General features: G+C 31.2%; 1 protein-coding gene across 1 annotated transcript; it reads right to left on the bottom strand.

Annotated features, from left to right (window-relative positions):
* Positions 1-11,718: 11,718 nt before the first annotated feature.
* On the bottom strand, positions 11,719-12,678 carry LOC139899826 (uncharacterized). Its single transcript, XM_071882655.1, has 2 exons — positions 12,450-12,678; positions 11,719-12,359 (listed from the first exon to the last, which is right to left on the bottom strand). Exons 1-2 carry the CDS (start codon positions 12,676-12,678, stop codon positions 11,719-11,721), a joined length of 870 nt encoding a protein of 289 aa, XP_071738756.1.
* Between the last annotated feature and the right edge of the window lie 8,650 nt (positions 12,679-21,328).

Genomic DNA, 21,328 nt, shown 5'->3' with positions numbered 1-21,328 from the left:
ATAAACAGTTTCATCAAGGTCACCATAGAGAAATGCATTGTTAATATCCAGTTGAAACAAACTCTAACTGTTTTGAACAGCAATATTGATAAGACACCTGACTGTTATCATCTTGACAACATGTGAAAATGTCTCATCAAAATCAACACCTTCTCTATGATTAAAACCTTTTGCCACTAACCTAGCTTTATATCTATCAATTTCACCATTTGATTTATATTTGATTCTATAAATCCATTTGCATCCAATTGGTATTCTATCACTAGGTAGGTCAGATAATTCCCAAGTGTCATTTCTATGGAGAGCTTCCATCTCCAAATTCATAGCATCTACCCAGTGTTTGCTTTTACAAGCTTCCCAATATGTAGAAGGTTCTACACTTTTATTTAAAGTTGAGACAAAACATAAGTTTTCTTTTGACAATTTAGAATAGTTAATGACTTTCTCTAAACCATATTTCACTTTTCCTTCAACAACATATTCATTAAACCTTTTAGGCATAACAGTATCTCTTTGTGATCTCCTAACACTAGGAGTGAAAGAATATGAATTATTATTAATAGACACAGTGCCCTCAGGAGAAACAGTGTCAACAGTAGGTGTTGCTGTAGGTGCAGATGTCCTGGTATGATCAACATTCACATCTGGAATAGTAGTATTTGTTGAACTATCCAAGGTCACCTTGCAACCACTGCCCTCACCTATACTGGATTTGGACTTATCTCTCCAATCATCATTGGGACTTAGGGTTTGTTGACTTTCATGAACACCAATATCCCAAAAATTTAATTGATTTATATTGAAAGTTGAACTTTCAACCGAACTTACAGAATCCTTTGTTTTAAAAGGAAAAACATTTTCAAAGAATTTAACATCTCTTGAGATAAAAAATGACTTATTATCAAGACTGTAAAGTTTATAACCCTTCTTAACAGAAGAGTAACCCATAAACACACATTTTTCAGCTCTTTCAGAAAACTTATATGAATTATTTAAAATATTAGCAAATGCAAGACAACCAAAAACCCTTAAATGAGAGAGATTAGGAGTTCTGTTAAAGGCAAGTTCAAAAGGACACATTCCACCTAAAACAGAAGAGGGAGTTCTGTTAATTAAATAGGCAGAGGTCATAATGCATTCATCCCAGAATCTTAGTGGAATCCCCCCTTGAAACATAATGGCTCTTGCAACATTTAGCAAGTGCCTATGTTTCCTTTCAACCACACTATTTTGTTGTGGTGTGTATGCACAGGTTGTTTGATGTATAATTCCAAACTTTTGTTGAAATTATTAAAACTTGAATTCACAAATTTTGTCCCATTATTAGATCTAATACACTTTACAGTTTTATCAAACTGATTTTTGAGAAGAGTGAATTCAAAGCATCCAAACACTTCATCTTTAGATTTTAAAAGATACAACCAAACAGATCTAGTGTAATCATCAACAACAGTTAAGAAATATCTGAAGCCTTTATGACTTGCAACTTTATAAGGACCCCAAACATCAAGATGAATTAACTCACCCAAAGTATTAGATTTATGCTCACTAAGAGAAAAAACCTCTCTTGTCTGTTTTTCCTTGTAGCACACATCACAAGGATTATTAAAGTTTTCATTATTAGCAAGATTAATTCCTTTTAAGTGCATTAAAGCCTGCTCAGCTGGATGACCAAGCCTACAGTGCAACAATGTTTTAGAAATAGAGTTAAAGTTACTTATGTTTGTATTCCCGACATTACCTTTATTATTTTTAGTCAGATAATATAGCCCATCACACTGTTCACCAGTCACCAGAGTTTTCTTGGTTACCAAATCCTGAATGTGACAAGCATGCACATCAAAGCCCACAAACAAATTATTATCTCTTACTTGAAATTATTAAAACTTGAATTCACAAATTCTGTCCCATTATTAGATCTAATACACTTTACAGTTTTATCAAACTGATTTTTGAGAAGAGTGAATTCAAAGCATCCAAACACTTCATCTTTAGATTTTAAAAGATACAACCAAACAGATCTAGTGTAATCATCAACAACAGTTAAGAAATATCTGAAGCCTTTATGACTTGCAACTTTATAAGGACCCCAAACATCAAGATGAATTAACTCACCCAAAGTATTAGATTTATGCTCACTAAGAGAAAAAACCTCTCTTGTCTGTTTTTCCTTGTAGCACACATCACAAGGATTATTAAAGTTTTCATTATTAGCAAGATTAATTCCTTTTAAGTGCATTAAAGCCTGCTCAGCTGGATGACCAAGCCTACAGTGCAACAATGTTTTAGAAATAGAGTTAAAGTTACTTATGTTTGTATTCCCGACATTACCTTTATTATTTTTAGTCAGATAATATAGCCCATCACACTGTTCACCAGTCACCAGAGTTTTCTTGGTTACCAAATCCTGAATGTGACAAGCATGCACATCAAAGCCCACAAACAAATTATTATCTCTTACTAAGCAATAAACAGATAATAAACTAACACAATAGTCAGGAATAACAAGCACATCTTGCAGAATAATATCTTCAGTGATTTTAAGATTTCCAATTTTAGTAACCTTAGCTAGTGTGCCATTAGGATGTTGAACAGATAAATTTAGTTCACTTACATCAACACTAGATACAAACCCCAAAGTGGAATTTGTCATGTGTTGACTTGCACCAGAGTCAACAATCCACCCATAGTTAACATTATTCACCTCACTTGATTTATTAGACACAAGAAATTTGTTTTGATGTGTGTTAAAGAAAACATTATAATTCATGAAATTACTTGCAGCATTTGAAGAAGCAGGTTTGGTGCAGGTTTTCTCATCAAGTAAGCTAAGAAGTTTCATAACTTGTTCATTACTTAAAGACACAGCAGAAGTACTGGTACTACCCTGATTATCATTAGTGACTTTACTTGAATTTCCTCTCATATTATGTAACGTCCTCCCAATAGGGTCTGGAAGAAACGTTACTAATATCAAATAAACCAACATATTATAATACGAGAACAATACTAAATGAGAAAATTTAACTTTATTGAGTACGCAGCGGAAAATGAAATGTCGTTACAATAATGGAAATAACGATAAAGTAATTGTTCATATGCAGAAGTAATAAATGCGATATCTCTTGATCCTAAGTCCAAGTAGCATCACATAAGTAGTAGATAAGAAAGCTTGAATCAAACAGCACCTGAGACAAAACATGCTAAAGTGTCAGCCAAAAAGGTTGAGTGAAGTTCATAGGTTTAACAAAAGTAGTTATCGTTGTTTTTAGACCACAAGATTTAGTTGTAAAGTTGATCTCCCGCAGAATCAAAAAGTAGATCTCGCAGATCCAAAAGTAGTACTGATTCGTGATATTTTAGACTAAACGTTTGTTTTGTTGCCCCGATGATAAGTTGGCAGTACCTTATCACCATGTTTAAATCATTATTAAGTAATACAAAGACATCACGGTCAAATGTATCGGGGACGTTACTCCCGATAGGCCTACCCCCAATAATTAAGAATGCCTTATCCTGAAAGCAATTAAAAAATATCACTGTGGGGTCTTAGTAGCATAAGCTAGTCATAGTACAGTTTAGGTTCGTACTTGTGTCTAAGTTGTTTAAAGTATAAAAGCAGCATGTGTCTCACCCCAATAAGTATAAAAAAGTGCTATAGCAATAAGAGTGGGGCTATGAAAGTCACCTTAGTAAGTAGAGAGAGAGTTATTCCTCGGAATAAAGAGTTGAACGAGTGAGCAGGAAAGTCAACCTATTGACATTTAAGAGTAGTTAAGTGTTTTGCCCATGTTTAAGTTTAAGTATGTGTTTAAGTATAGTTTGTTTTACTAAGTTTCTATTCCTAGTAAGTTACTATTTTTATAAAGTTTCCATTTTTAGAAAGTTTCTTATTTTACTAAGTTTCTATGACTAGAGAGTTTCTACTTTTATGAGTGTTTTTCATTTTAGGATACTTGCCGTATTAGATAAGCTTCCAATCACCCCTTTCCCTTCAAATGGCTAATTTAGATCTAGGGGCTTGAGCCATAGCACCCTTTAAATCGGAAATCCAAACCCTCTGCCTAGAATCTCGTAGAAACCATTCGTCAAGAAAGTTCGAAGATCTATACATCTCTAATACATATCCTAAAATGTTTTTGTGCTACAATATAAGTAGTAGGTTATAGGTGCTAGTAATAGTAATAGTGTATACATGTTAAGTACTAGTATAAGTAGTATTAGGGTTTAAGGTTTTAATATGTATATGTATATATAATTCGTATATATACATAAAAATATTTTTTTTACATGTATATATGTATATATAAATCTAGGAGTGTTTATGTATATACTTATGAATAACAAGTTTATAATATGAATATGAATTAACAAAGATTAAAGTTTATGTAAATAGTTTAGGGTTTATGTTATACCTTTGAAGATTCAAGATAATTAACAAAGAAAAGATGAACACGATGAAGATGGAAGATCAAAGCCTTAAAAATCTTGAAGAACTCCTTGAAGATTCTTGAAGAACACGAAGAACAAGCTTGAAGATCCGAATACCACAAGAGAGGGAGAGGGAGAGATTGTTTTTGAGAGAGGATTTTGGTGTGATTTGTGAATGAGAAATTAGGAGTCTAGGAGTGTTTATATAGTGCAAGTATTAGAGTGTTAGTCAACATAAGGATGTTCTAATTAATGATTTTATTTTGTTTTATAATTTTTAGTCAACAAAAGGTGGTACTAGTTTATAATTAGTCAACATAAGGATGTACTAGTTTATACTTTATTTTTAGTCAACATAAGGATGTAATTGTTTAAGATTCTTTAGTCTCATTATTATTACTATTATTATTATTATTATTATTATGTTTATTATTATTTTTACATTTACTACATGATAAGTATTATTTTCTTTTTACTAATTCATGACTTGTATTTATTTTTATTTAGTTCCCAATTGTTTTATTATTTATATAAATGTCACTTTTTATTTATTACTTATAGATTAATAGTTATAAATAATATTATTGAAATGCATAAATTTTAATTAGCAGTGAGTGTCGAATAAAAGTTTATTATTTGGTCAACGTTAAATTGATTGTGTGTATAACAACCCTTAAATAATTAATATGTATAGTCAGACAGTAAACCCTAGGGTCATTTCAGTAATTTTAGAAGTCAAAAAGTGAGGGTTATTATAGTACCTCCCTGTTAATAAAAACTTCATCCCGAAGTTTTAGGTAGACTTCTCGGATGCATCAGCAGTTGAGAAGAGATGGGGATATTTCCGTTTCAGATGGTCTTTGCGTTCCCAGGTATATTCGGGGCCTCTACACGAATTCCAACAGACTTTAATGATAGGTATGTTGCTTTTACGCGTTTGTTTGACCTCTCCTTCCATGATTTCTATAGGTTCTTCAACGAAGTGCATTTTATCATTAATGCGAAGATCATTCAAAATGATGATGTTATACAAGTCATTTCAGTAAATTGGATACATGAAATGTGTTATGAATGGTATTGAGCTCATTTAAAACCTTGAGCATTTTATGCCACAATATTAGGGCAGACAAACAGAGAGGAGTTCGTGAAAATCACAGTCATAAAATTTGATAGAGATCTTCATTGTTTACAACAAGAATATTTTAATGATGAATATAAGTTTAAAAATAAAGTTTTATCACTATTGAATAATATGGATAAAACGATTCGTTTATAGGAAGAGTATAAACGAAACTATCATAAAAGAGTGAAATGAGAAAATTAAATGTTCGCCTTAACTTTTGACGTAGTCACGATTGATTTCCGGAATTCAAGGAATTAAAGGAAATCTTCGTAATCTATAAGATTTGATTCTCCGGTATTTACGAAATTTTGAGATATGTTTGATTAAATGCGGTGATTTGCCTCGATTGATGTGTTTGGAATTTTGCTATAAATTAGCTTCTTCCGTTTCATTATCTTCACCACTTCTATACTTTCTTTCTCAATTCAAACTTCCAAAAGATTAAGAAAATGCTGAATCCAGTTCTGATCCTGGTTATTATATTGACCATCTATGCAGTCATTCTTCTTTTTCTTTTACCGCCAGAGGAATCTGTTTACTTCTTCTATGCTCTTGGGGTCATAGTGTTTTTAATTATCCCGTGTCTTTATATTGCTATACGCATTGATATACACGGTTTGTAATTTCGGAGTCGTTATCGGGCTTTATATTTTCCCTTATATGTCGGAGCTTTATGTTTTTGTTTCTTCTTCCCGACTTCAAGTCAAGCGAGTAATGGTCCAGAATTCATAGGTATGAAGTTTTGAATGATCATAATATATAAAGTAGAAAGGAAAGGTAATAGCACGATTTGATTTGTCATATTACCAGAATATCCGAAAAAGACCGAATCATCAAGAAAAATATTTTCTTGATATGTTTAGAGGTTAAATAGAATGTAAGAGTCGTGTAACATGGCAAATGATGATTATAAAATCTATGAATCATCATCTTCCATTAAAAACTGAGCATGACTTACTGTAATATAATCACGTTGGCCTGACGTCATTATATTATATTAACTCATGCTTCAATTCCCAATCACTTCTTCAAAGCATTTATAATTTAAACTCGAATTTTACAGAATATAGAAACTAAAACAGTTTCCTTTATAAAGATATCACAAAGAGATACTTAATTGCGGACATGAATCGTTATGAAGATATCTTCCAAAATATAGAGGATATTTATGATGATATTTTGGAATTTCTAAGTTCGAAAGTTGATGAAGAAAAATTTTCCGCAAGCTTTTAACATAACTTTGGAGCAAGATATTCTCTAAAGATTTCACCGGATTCAGAATTTCCTGGATTCTTTGAATATAGGGTTTGGCCCTTGTGTTTGTCCTTGGTCTCCTCCATGGTTAGCTCAATCCGTTTTTCAGTTCCAAATTTTCTTTTGGGCTTTTCCAACGTACCATTCTTTATTATCAAACTGTTAGCCCTTAAGAACATCTATAGCATTTGTTGCTTCGTCAGCATTCTCAAGGTTAACGAATCTGAATCATTAATTGACTACCCGAGATGGTTTCAAGAAATTTTATTTTTAGATGATTAAACGCTGATTGTAATCGTCAATGGATCTAATGGTTGACGAATAGGCGTTGTTGATTTCAAAAGTAATGAATGATAATTTAGGTGGTTTGATGTGATAATTCATCATAGAATACGAATGAATATAATTCATGAATGTAGTGATCTTTAGGAAGATAACATCTGCTATAGCTTTACTTGAATTCTGATATGTCAAATTCAGAATATGTAATTTGATTTGAATGAAAATGGTTGTTCTTTGGTGCGCGGATATATATGTGGATGTAAGTAGTATAGTTACTGATTATTGAATCAGAATTTGAAGAATGTACAATGTAACATATTAATGTGAGATATAAATATTTCTCGGGTATTACCTACCCATTAAAATATTTTCACAATTAACAGTTTGTATAAAAGAGAAGATATACGTTCATATATGTATTCTTCAGATATAATATAGATTTAATGAGTTAATATAATATTAAACTCATTTGATTTGCGGTTGAAACGAGAATAAATAATCTCCAAAACCTTAGAGATTTCATAATTGTCGCGAAATATTTCGCTAATGAAGTTATGAATCAATACTTCATCGTTCATTGTTATTGATATACCTCAGTATATGATGTTGGTGCTCGTGGAATTCTTGTGAAATTCATAAGGCACGAATGATGTTTTCTAGAAAGTTTCGAGTACATCGAAAATGAAAGTATACAATCAATCATGTATTTGAGTAATACACTTGGTTTATTATGAAATGGAGTTTATTGTGTTGAAGCAGTGATTAACGATTGTTAAGTCATTAACGAAGGATGTACATCATAGCATATTAATGATATGAATTAATCAAGTAGTACATACTAGTTAAGATTCACACGTAATAGCTTAGTATGAAAAGATTTATTATTGTTCCAATCCATATATATAAAGTATACATATGTAATTCTTCAGGAAGAATGAGTCAATACATCTTAACTCATTATTACTAGTATTCCTTGGTATCTATGGGGCGTATGATGTTGATGTTTGAGGTACTGAGTGTGATGTTGAGGCGTGGAATGCGGATGTTTTCGTTGGTGAAGCTGGTGATGTTGGTGGTGATGCCGATGGTACTGGTGGTACTGGTTATGCTGCTGGTGCTGCTGCTGGTGTTCGTAGGTTTCTTACCATATTCTCCAGAGCCACTACTCGAGCGCGAAGCTCGTTGACTTCTTCTATTATTCCGGGATGATTGGCGGTTCGGACAAGTGGATGAATAAGATCTAAAATTTTAGATATTATATATTCGTGACTGGATATCCTGGAAATGAGGGTGAAAATAGTGTTCCGAACGGGTTCGCCAGTAAGTGCTTCAGGTTCTTCACCAAGAGGTGAATTCGGTTGGTGGAAGGGATCACCTTCTTCTTGTCTCCATTGATTAAGTTTACTACGAACCCATCCCCAATTCATCCAAAATAGATGATGGTTGATTGGTTGGTTCATTCCGGTTACGCTGCCATTGGAGCTCGAAGAGTTCGAGGAATCCATATTATGTGTTTGAAATTAGGGTTTTTGATATGAGATTAGTTTTGAATACTGGATGATATATTCGTCTCCTCGAATACGTGTATATAGCAAAAAGATTTCCGTAATTTATGGAGGAAATTTAGGAAAAGTGTTAGACAAAATCTATTAGGATAGATACGATAAGATATAATAAGATATGATGTGTCTTTACTTTAATAATGGCAGTATGACGTGTCGAGATCATAAAGTGATAAGTATGTAATCTAATAATCTTTTGATTAAAGACTTTCAATTCGTATACTGTGATAACCCAATGACATTTTTCAATTCGCAAACCGATGCATAAATGCATAAGGCATATAGGTACGTGATATAACAGAGAGTTATATACGTTTGAGTGTGAGTAGTAACAATTATAAGAATTTCAAAATCATGGATAATATTTCATGTAATACATATGTAATGCACATAACCATGATAGATGACTTATGAATGTCAAGAATTTCTGAAATCATTGTGTCGCATTTAGATGCGGTGGTGTAATTGGATAGTACTCAGGAAAGTGAGCAGAGTTCTTAGATTAGCTCGGCATTCTAAGATAAGTAAAGTTTCTAAAGTATAGTGTAGCATTTAACAGTTAAAGGCAACAATTAAAGGCACTATGGTCAAGGAAAGTTGTAGTCCTACATTAGGAAAGAGACTTTGATTAGAATCTTTAAGTCAAGTTTGGTAAAGCATGATTGTTAAGATTATAAGGCAATTCTAAATGCTTTAAGTCTAAGGCAGGAAAGGTTATAGTTTCCTAGATTGCTAAGGCACCCTAGCTAGCAAGTAAGGCACACATAAAAATGCAATCCTGGTTCTCTATAATAGCCTGGTTATGCTCTGATACCTATCTGTAACGTTCTCCCAATAGGGTCTGGAAGAAACGTTACTAATATCAAATAAACTAACATATTATAATACGAGAACAATACTAAATGAGAAAATTTAACTTTATTGAGTACGCAGCGGAAAATGAAATGTCGTTACAATAATGGAAATAACGATAAAGTAATTGTTCATATGCAGAAGTAATAAATGCGATATATCTTGATCCTAAGTCCAAGTAGCATCACATAAGTAGTAGATAAGAAAGCTTGAATCAAACAGCACCTGAGACAAAACATGCTAAAGTGTCAACCAAAAAGGTTGAGTGAAGTTCATAGGTTTAACAAAAGTAGTTATCGTTGTTTTTAGACCACAAGATTTAGTTGTAAAGTTGATCTCCCGCAGAATCAAAAAGTAGATCTCGCAGATCCAAAATTAGTACTGATTCGTGATATTTTAGACTAAACGTTTGTTTTGTTGCCCCGATGATAAGTTGGCAGTACCTTATCACCATATTTAAATCATTATTAAGTAATACAAAGACATCACGGTCAAATGTATCGGGGACGTTACTCCCGATAGGCCTACCCCCAATAATTAAGAATGCCTTATCCTGAAAGCAATTAAAAAATATCACTGTGGGGTCTTAGTAGCATAAGCTAGTCATAGTACAGTTTAGGTTCGTTCTTGTGTCTAAGTTGTTTAAAGTATAAAAGCAGCATGTGTCTCACCCCAATAAGTATAAAAAAGTGCTATAGCAATAAGAGTGGGGCTATGAAAGTCACCTTAGTAAGTAGAGAGAGAGTTATTCCTCGGAATAAAGAGTTGAACGAGTGAGCAGGAAAGTCAACCTATTGACATTTAAGAGTAGTTAAGTGTTTTGCCCATGTTTAAGTTTAAGTATGTGTTTAAGTATAGTTTGTTTTACTAAGTTTCTATTCCTAGTAAGTTACTATTTTTATAAAGTTTCCATTTTTAGAAAGTTTCTTATTTTACTAAGTTTCTATGACTAGAGAGTTTCTACTTTTATGAGTGTTTTTCATTTTAGGATACTTGCCGTATTAGATAAGCTTCCAATCACCCCTTTCCCTTCAAATGGCTAATTTAGATCTAGGGGCTTGAGCCATAGCACCCTTTAAATCGGAAATCCAAACCCTCTGCCTAGAATCTCGTAGAAACCATTCGTCAAGAAAGTTCGAAGATCTATACATCTCTAATACATATCCCAAAATGTTTTTGTGCTACAATATAAGTAGTAGGTTATAGGTGCTAGTAATAGTAATAGTGTATACATGTTAAGTACTAGTATAAGTAGTATTAGGGTTTAAGGTTTTAATATGTATATGTATATATAATTCGTATATATACATAAAAATATTTTTTTTACATGTATATATGTATATATAAATCTAGGAGTGTTTATGTATATACTTATGAATAACAAGTTTATAATATGAATATGAATTAACAAAGATTAAAGTTTATGTAAATAGTTTAGGGTTTATGTTATACCTTTGAAGATTCAAGATAATTAACAAAGAAAAGATGAACACGATGAAGATGGAAGATCAAAGCCTTAAAAATCTTGAATAACTCCTTGAAGATTCTTGAAGAACACGAAGAACAAGCTTGAAGATCCGAATACCACAAGAGAGGGAGAGGGAGAGATTGTTTTTGAGAGAGGATTTTGGTGTGATTTGTGAATGAGAAATTAGGAGTCTAGGAGTGTTTATATAGTGCAAGTATTAGAGTGTTAGTCAACATAAGGATGTTCTAATTAATGATTTTATTTTGTTTTATAATTTTTAGTCAACAAAAGGTGGTACTAGTTTATAATTAGTCAACATAAGGATGTACTAGTTTATACTTTATTTTTAGTCAACATAAGGATGTAATTGTTTAAGATTCTTTAGTCTCATTATTATTACTATTATTATTATTATTATGTTTATTATTATTTTTACATTTACTACATGATAAGTATTATTTTCTTTTTACTAATTCATGACTTGTATTTATTTTTATTTAGTTCCCAATTGTTTTATTATTTATATAAATGTCACTTTTTATTTATCACTTATAGATTAATAGTTATAAATAATATTATTGAAATGCATAAATTTTAATTAGCAGTGAGTGTCGAATAAAAGTTTATTATTTGGTCAACGTTAAATTGATTGTGTGTATAACAACCCTTAAATAATTAATATGTATAGTCAGACAGTAAACCCTAGGGTCATTTCAGTAATTTCAGAAGTCAAAAAGTGAGGGTTGTTATATATTATTATTAAATCCTTTTCTTTTCAAGTTTGGAGGATACCCAATAATTTCAAAACATTTTTCAATAGTGTGGTTTGTCATTCCACACTTAGTACATTTTAAGTTTCCACTTCTTGATGGAAACCCAACAATCTTAAAGCATTTTTCAGTGGGATGATTATCCCTCCCACATTCAGCACACCTTTGACCACTAGCAGACAGATTTGTTTTAAGTTTAAGATTACTAGTGAAAGAAGAAGATTCATTTGAATACTTCTTGTCAATTTGATTTGAGCTTCTATGGGACTCTTTTCTTGATATAATGGAGAAAGCAGTTTTAACAGTGGGTAAAGGGTCCCTCATTAGGAGATTGCTCCTAATAGGTAGATATATATCATCTAAACCCATGAGAAATTGCATCAGTTTTATTAAATTTGTGTGTTCTTTAAACTCTTTTGATGCTGTGAGGCCACAAGCAGGTAACTGAACCAGAATATCATATTGTTTCCAAAGAGAATTCAGTTTGTGATAATAATCTGAAACAGGAGTTCCAGACTGTTTTGTTGAATTAATCTCTTGATATAGATTGAAAAGAAAAGAACCATCAACTTTATCATAAGTTTCCTTCAATTCATCCCAAACCTGAGAAGCAATTTCTGAAAAAATTTGACCACTATACAGTTCATCAGACATAGATCCAAGAATCCATGAAAGAACAACTGCATTACATCTATCCCATTAATTACTTAGAACTTCATCTTGTTCAAGTGTTCCATTTATAAAACCCATTTTATTTTTAGTTTGAAGTGCTAATTTCATAGCACATGACCAAGATTTGTAATTTTCTGTACCCTTTAATTTGAAAGTAATTAAAGGTGTACTAGAAATATCACTGGCATGAAGATACAATGGATCTCCAAAGTCCAGTTTACTTATGAGTGTAGTACTTGTATCAGACTTAGTATCATCACCCATTTTAACAGATAAAGTAATTAATCAACACAAGCAAGAACAATTAAGTAATCCTTTCAAGATCAAGCCACAACTTGATCAGGTTTCCAGTGATTTCTTGAATCACGATCAAGAGTTGGGTTGTGGCGATCCTTGGAAGAATTATTTAATCACAAACAGATATTAAAAGAAATAAAAGATACAGAGGTGTTTAGATACGCCCCTATATCTTCTGTGCAGCGGAAGAACAATGAATAGCCTGATACAGCCAAGAACACGAGCAAAATTAGGGTTTACAGAAAACCCCAAATTTTATCAACCCAAGATCCAGACTAAATCTGAATCACTTTAATTGACCAATTTGAAGGTTGAGAGCACAAAACCCCCAATCTTCAACCCAACTTGTGACAAGTAATTGATCAAACACTCCTTTGATAAATCACAAGCCCTAGAATTGAGAAACCAGAAAAGATTTTTAACCGATGAACACAATCAAGCGTTGAACAGCTCTGATACCATGTTAAAAACACAATATGTAGCAATAAAATCACCAAGAACTAAATGAATCACCACCACTTGAACAGATTGAAACAATTTAACCAAGGAATTAATAATAAACTTTGATTCAAACACTTAGAACATTCATCAACTAGATGAATGATCATACAAAAACTTTACCAAATTGCTAATCCAAACTAGATTGCAGTTAACTTTGAATAACAATGAAAAGTTACAGTGAAATAGAAAACGATCGAATGAAAATCTATTTTGCAAACCCTAATTATCTCCCTTTTATAATACAGTGTAAGCTTGTTTCTGTTTAATCCTCAAAGTATGAGAAAGGGCCGGAATGGTCTCTCTAATATGCAAAGTCAAGTCTAACTACGTCCCATCTTTGTATAATTGCAATTCAGCCCCCGTATGTAATGACCCGAAAATTTGCGACTAAATTTAAACTTAATCTTTAAAGGATTAATGATTTCGACACGATAAACAAAGTCTGTAAAACTGAATCTCAAAATTTTTGAACTATTCAAGTACCCTTCGATTTTCTCAACGATTCGCGAACAATTATATGTAAATAGATACATATATATACTATAACTTGAAAACGTAACAAAGTTTTCATTGCATAATACCGTACATTAAACTTATTGGTTTATATATCTAATTGAATATATATGATTTCAAGTTATTTAGTAAACGATAGTAACATTCGATTATTGATTTGATTGATATTTAGATAAGTTAACTAAAACGTTTAAGATGAACCAGTAAAACACTAATTTGATAAAGTATTTTCAAATTGCTACAGTACCCAAAATGCTACAGTATTTTCGAAAATCACTATTTGCTACAGTAAAATTGACTTTGCTACAGTGAATTGCTACAGTAAAAATTGACTTTGCTACAGTAACTTTGCTACAGTAACCCACTATTTTAAAAATGTATTTTAACAAATAGTGAGACGATGATTTATAGAAGTAAATGACCAAAATACTCGAAAGTTTAAGATATACTTTGAGTGGTATAGTTTAGGAATAATTTAAGGCTATATTTTAACAAAGGTACGAGTCACAAAATGTAAAATGCAAGTTTTCTCAGCGTACGAAAGGACATTCGAGAAACCGGAACCGGGACATAAGTCAAGTAACAACGTACGACTTATCGGAACAAAAGTTACAAGTTAACTATGCACGTAAATATAATATAATATATAAATAATTATATAAATTAAATATAATATATATTATATTTAAATATGTCGACAAACTAAAATACAAAACAATGTGAGCTGTCCCTGGTCCTCATGCGAGTCGCATGGCCAGAAGGCCATTTCCATGCGAGTCGCATGACTCCAGATTTCAGGCCAGGTTCTATAAATTGCAGTTTTTGGCTCGAGATAATCACACACATACACAAATATAGATATACTCCGTAATATTATTTATTATTATTATTATTATTATTCTTATTATTATTATTATTATTATTATTATTATTATTATTATTATTATTATTATTATTAATAAGATTATTATTAATCTTATTATTTTTATTATTAATGTTATTATTTTTGCGATACAAAAATAATAATGTACATAAAATATTACGACGGAGTGCTGTCCAAGTAATTTTCAAAACGTGTTTCCAAGCGAGCTAGAGCTAAGGAAAATATGGGTTATTGCCAAGGAAATTATGGGTAATGTTCGAGGGTATTTTTGTAAATCAAACCTCGTGTTTATCATCTCCGATGCGTCTACGTGCTTTTCTACAATATTGTATATCAATATTAAATAGTGAGTTTCATAAGATCCCTTTTACTCTCTACATTTTTGGACTGAGAATACATGCAAATGCTTTATAAACTGATTTACAATATTTATATGCGTGAGTTTCATTGCTCCCTTTTTAATTACTTTTGCAATATATATTTTTGGGCTGAGAATACATGTACTTTATTTTAAACACAATGGATACAAGTACATACTAAATTCTACAACGAGTTTGAACCGAAATTCCCTTAGCTTTGGTAACTAGTAACTGCCAGTTATAAGAACTGGTGGACGCGAGTAGTAGTATATGGATCCATAGGGCTTGACATCCCCGTCCGAGCTAGAGCGCTAGCCTTTTAACGGACGTATGCTATTTGAGAAGCGTACACGTTGGTTTGCGTGTATTATTAAGATGATTATACAAAGGGTACAAATTATATAAGCGTTAAAGTTTAGTTGCCAGGGTGCTCTGTTATGTAGAATCTATTGATAAACGTTTCTGGATTAAACAACTGAAATCTTGTGATCCACCTTTATATACAGATTATGAGCAACATTAAAACTATGAACTCACCAACCTTTGTGTTGACACTTGTTAGCATGTTTATTCTCAGGTTTCCTAGAAGTCTTCCGCTGTTTGCTTAGATGTTAAACAAGCTATGTGCATGGAGTCTTGCATGACATATTTTTCAAGGAGACGTTGCATTTACCAAATCATCACCATGTATCTTATTTTGACTGCATTGTCAACAGAAATGATGTTGTAAACTATTATTTATGGTGATTGTCTATATGTAGAAATCATCAGATGTCGAAAACCTTTGATTTAAATATTCATTTATGGTGTGCCTTTTCAAAAGAATGCAATGTTTACAAAACGTATCATATAGAGGTCAAATACCTCGCAATGAAATCAATGAATGACGTGTTCGTCCATATGGATTTGGAGCGATCGTCACACCGTACCAGGTACATTGACTGAAAAACAACATGCATGATTCGCAAAAGACTTGACTCCTTCATTAAACTTCAACAGCAACAAGTATACATGCATCAGTAGCTATATCAACTTCTGCACAGCTACATCTACACAGCTACAACCTGCATACACTTAACCAACAATAAGAACATGCAGAAATAAAATAAAAGCAATTAGAATGAGAAGATATCATTATTTGAACAGTTATCGAAAACCTGTAAAACCAGATGACAAACAAAAAATATGGTTCTTGAAACATTAAAAGGAAATAATCAAAGTAGTCGTTCGGAATTGAACTTATCAAACAATTTAAAGATAGGTATGCTAGTAAACATGCATAAGATAAAATGCACGTTGTTTAAAGTGGTAATTGAACAAACATTTTATGTCAGGTTTAAGTCGACTTTCCTTGCGAAAAAGGGTAAATCCATAAGACACACAGAGGTTTGGTTAACATCATTTCTTTTGGAAGTCGCTAAAAAAAATTAATTATTTATTATATTAGAACATGTTTAAATGAATTAAAATAAAGTTTTACATGAACATATATAATAATAAATAAGTAAAATTAAAACCATTTTATAACGATGTATATATAAATCAGTTAAACTAAAGGATTTAACTTACCAAGACATTACCGCGAGGTATAACAATAACGCATTGCCAAGAGAAAACTTCTTTTTACAAGGAATGAGGACAAACTATTTCATCCAAATAGGGATTTAAAATGAAAGAACTGTGACCACCATCTTTGTTGTAAATTACTATCTCGATATTGAGATCATCAAGTGCAAATAGTGTTGAGTTTGAAAGTATACCTGCAGTCACATGCTCTGCTACTTTGTTTTCATCAAGTATTTCATCAAATGGAATGAATCTGAACCCATTATCGCCGTTCCATTCAGTTTCTGGAAGTGGCAACACAGATGTTTTGTGATTGATATTCAATTTAGAATCATGAGACCAATGAGTCGTCCTTCCTTTAAAAGGATTAGAACCAACAAAAGCATTCCTAATAATGTAGTTATGCTGTACTTTTAGTAAAGAAACATACTTATCCTTATAGAAATTCTTGATTGTAACACATATCCTATCACCCTTTTGATTAAGCATAAGCTAAATTAACCATGATTTGAAATTAAAAAAAAAAACATTTAATAAATATTAAAACATTATTTACCTCTTCATCAGACACTATCAGGTTAAGAAATTGACGTCCCTGATCGAAATTCTTGTTCACCATTGTTTCCATGGACAATACTTTGACCCTGATATTAACATAAACTTTTTTGGGATTGATTTGTTTGATCGTAATCATGTTATTAGATGACATTTTCAACAAAAAAGATGAGTGTTAGTGGATGTGGTAATTAAGAATTGATTAAGAATATTGTAGAACATATAACAGTTTGTTTGAAATATATAATGCAGTAAACAAAACAGACGGTCAGTTATTTTTGGGATAGATCCCACGAATGCAATTTTACAGTTCACAATCATATCTTTACGCTGATTTTTAGGTATCATAATTAACGGCTAACAATTTTAATGTTATTTAAAAGTTTTCGAAAATATTCAACTTTCCCTAATAATCTCACTTATATGCTAGTAAATATAATATCAAAACAGTTTTATCAGTATAGTATCAAATCACACAACAGATTTGTTTAATGTGGAAAATATAATGAATTAAAAAAAAAATAACAATTGCATTGGCAAGTATTTACCATTACCCGTTCGTGTAACATTTTTTATGTAACCTGTAATATTAAAAAAATCAATAATCTAACGTTAGATAAAATCACAGATCATTAGTAAATGATTGTTCAAACAGTAATATTAGGAACGTATTAAATCACAATATAGAAAAATTATCCAAAAAATGTAATTAACGAAAAAAAATAAAAAAAATTATAATCTTACTGGTAAGTGATAAACATCAAGTTTATAACCTGTAATATTAAAAACTTCATAATATTTCGTTAAAAAAATCCCAGGCCAGAATTGTATTATTATTATTCAATACCTGTTACCTTGATGGATTGAGACAATGGCCGAAAACTGGAAAGTTGTCTTCACGATAATTTATTTGAACCATCATTTATTGATAATATGTAAAAGTAAAAATTAACAATTGTGTTTTGTATTCAAATTTTGATCTTATTGATTCACGTACATGATTATATACGGCTTTCATAACGGACAACATGTATTTGATCAAAAAAGTATTTATTCGTTACGAAGAAAAACGATTATATATTACCTTAAATCATGATACGTTATAAAAAGTTGATTCAATACCTGGTTAGTGGCATGGACAGATCGTATTAAGGTTTGATACATCATGATCACATGTTTTTGATAATCGTTTTGGCAGATCGTAGGGACAGATCGTATATAAATTGATTACATGTTTTTGATCATAAAAATTCGAAATATTTGGTGGAAGATGAAAACGTTTTTGACAAAGTAATAATGTCAGATTGGAAATATTTGATTGTAACTGTCGAGATATGGATGGATTTAAAATTCTAATTGCAATTTTGAATTCAAATTTTGATTTAGGCGGGCTGCCATGTCACCACGGATAAAAAATTGACCAATGATCGAAGGACATGTTGGATGACACGTAGGCACGATGAAGGAGGAGTCGACACATTGGATTAAATCCCTTGATTTATAAGAGTTTATATATATATATATATATATATATATATATATATATATATATATATATATATATATATATATATATATATATATATTTTAACAAATGTAAATGTATAATTTTTATGTTTTAGTTTATTACACATATTTTGATGTTAATTCGTCGTCAATTGTGACTTTACCCGAGCAAAAAACATTACAACATAAGTAAATATATGTAGATCCATCCATATGCATGTATTTATATTAGTATGTGTATATATGTATATATATGTATAGATGTATTTCGAGTGGTAACAGATATCCATAGATAATAAATTATATCTATATTCGATTCACGAAATACTTGGATCATCTATATCCATACGCATTATTCGCCCATTTATATCATTCATATCCATTAGATCGGATCAGGTGGATATCCATAATCCATTGCCATCCTTAGTGGAGACCGGAGATTCGTGGGGCAGGGGCAATTAAGGGAATTTGCAAAAAATAGCATGGGTAAAGTTGTAAAATGAAAAAGAAATGTTGTTTGATTAAAGTAATGAAAACGAACCCACCCTTGTGGTCCAGTGGTTCACTCCTTTGCATTTGTGCATTGGGATGAGGGTGGGGAGGTCTCAAGTTCGAGTCCCTCTCCTTAAAAATATTCGTGGGATTTATTTCCTGAAAGCCGAATTGCCCATGCGAAAGTTTTACCGACCCGTATTCAGGACTCAGGTCCGACCGCCTGTCCCTCGGGATGGTATAAGGTTCGGATCCCTGTAATGCGGTTCGGGTTTCCTGCCCGAAAGCGCGTGCGTGCATGACAAATGAGAGTATTCGATGACAACAATTTGCCCTTAAAAAAAAAAAGTAATGAAAACTGAGGGATGAAAAAGAGACCACGTATGCTACAATGTCGACCATTAGATGCCCGTACCGTCCAACAACTAAAACGAAAGCTTCAAACACGTGATAACTTGTATTTAGCACAAGTCTCATTCTATATATCTTCTTTAGACATATACTCCTCCCATAAAAACCGTCTTTTAAAAACTATCTTTGTGATTTTTTATTAAATTTAAAATATATTAATAAATTCTAATTTACATCTCATTATTATAAAAAGTAATTAATAAATTAATTGTTATATTTAATGTTAAATTTATATTAATAAAAGAGATATAATTAGAGCTTTGATAATTTTTTATTGTTATTTAGAATAAAATACAATGATTTTGAGATAAAATAAAAGGGTGATGATCATCATACACCACTTTTTGATCCATATACACTTTTATATCATAAATTGACAGTTATACACTTATACCCCTACATTAATATAAGGAGTTGAATTTATATTATTATTATAAATATAATTAAAGGTAAAATATGTAATTAGCTGTACATGGATTAAAAAATTATGTGTGAGGATCACCTCCCATAAAGAAATTATTAAGGGTGATGATATGTACACAACTCTTTTTTGTTATGTATACAACCAACATGCTTTACAGTGTTGTACAGTACAATACTGTAAAGCATGTTGGTACAACACTGTAAAGCATGTTGGTTGTGTACATAACAAAAAAGAGTTGTGTGCATATCACTCCCCAATTATTAATGTGGCAAACTTTTATGGGATAGAGAACTGTACTACAAAATCTGATTGTGATGTGATCTAGCGGTTACTTTTAAAAAAAAAAAAAAAAATAATTAATGTAGATGGGTATGAGGAAACTTATGAAATAAAGATGAGACATAATCCATCAATTCATAGATAAAGAAAAAGAAAGAGCACCAACTAATCATATCATAGTAGCCATTATTCTGAAAGTCTAAAACCATTTAAGCCGTATCGCTTCCTCCAACATATTTGTGGGCCCCATCAATCATATAATCCTTTTTATATGGGAAACCTTGTATCTTTTCCATCTATGGGAGGTAAATTAAAAACACATCCTACTGTCTTCATTAATATCTTTTTTTTTTTTTTTGTTTAACTTTGTTAAAACCGACTAAACGTATAAATCTCTTTTGTATTAAAACAAATAAAAAAATAGAACAGTCCGGGTCCAACCTTTAGGACTACTACGAGTCCATCGGCTTGTAGCCAATTAAGGTGGACTATGTATGCTGTCGAATCCCAAGGTGTTAGCTAGGTGACGATCAATTTAATTTTTAAAATTTATTCATGGAGAGTGTTACTACGGATTAGTATTTTAGGTTACGTGCTTGATTAGCTACTTAACCAATCTTCTAAATATTACTCCGTAATATGTAATGAAATCCTTTAATATTGTTTTAATATTGTTAAGAAGGCATGTATAACGCGAGATATATAACTTTTATTCTTTGTTATGTTTACCACATGATTGCACTTTAGTTCGAGTATTTATTTTTTCATTTATAAAAGAAACACAAAAATACATTAATCTTACGTACTACTCCGTAATATTTAGTGTAATATTACCATTAATAATTAATAATGATTACCAAAACACAGTAAAACATTAAAATAAATACAAGTAATAAATACGGAGTAATAAATAATAAATAAATAAATAAATAAATTATTACTATATAATATAGATAAATTCTTATTAATCTTCAAATATTCATTGATGAAAACGTCAAAGATATTTTTATTATTTAATTTAAGTTTAAATTTCGAATTAAAATAATGAAAATACAACGTTGCTGTCTCTATTATAACGTAAAATAGAAATAGAATAGAATCACAATTCGCGTGTTTCTTTCATCCTAT

The sequence above is a fragment of the Rutidosis leptorrhynchoides genome, chromosome 3, assembly GCF_046630445.1.
Source record: "Rutidosis leptorrhynchoides isolate AG116_Rl617_1_P2 chromosome 3, CSIRO_AGI_Rlap_v1, whole genome shotgun sequence".
In the NCBI taxonomy this organism is placed as follows: Eukaryota; Viridiplantae; Streptophyta; class Magnoliopsida; order Asterales; family Asteraceae; genus Rutidosis; species Rutidosis leptorrhynchoides.
This window is presented reverse-complemented; position numbering and strand designations above follow the sequence as displayed.

Coding starts and splice junctions, on each gene's coding strand:
- LOC139899826 (XM_071882655.1), bottom strand. CDS start 12,678: ATGGGTGATGATACTAAGTCTGATACAAGTACTACACTCATAAGTAAA. Junction 12,360..12,449: donor TGAACAAGATGAAGTTCTAA/GTAATTAATGGG, acceptor AAATTTTTTCAG/AAATTGCTTCTCAGGTTTGG.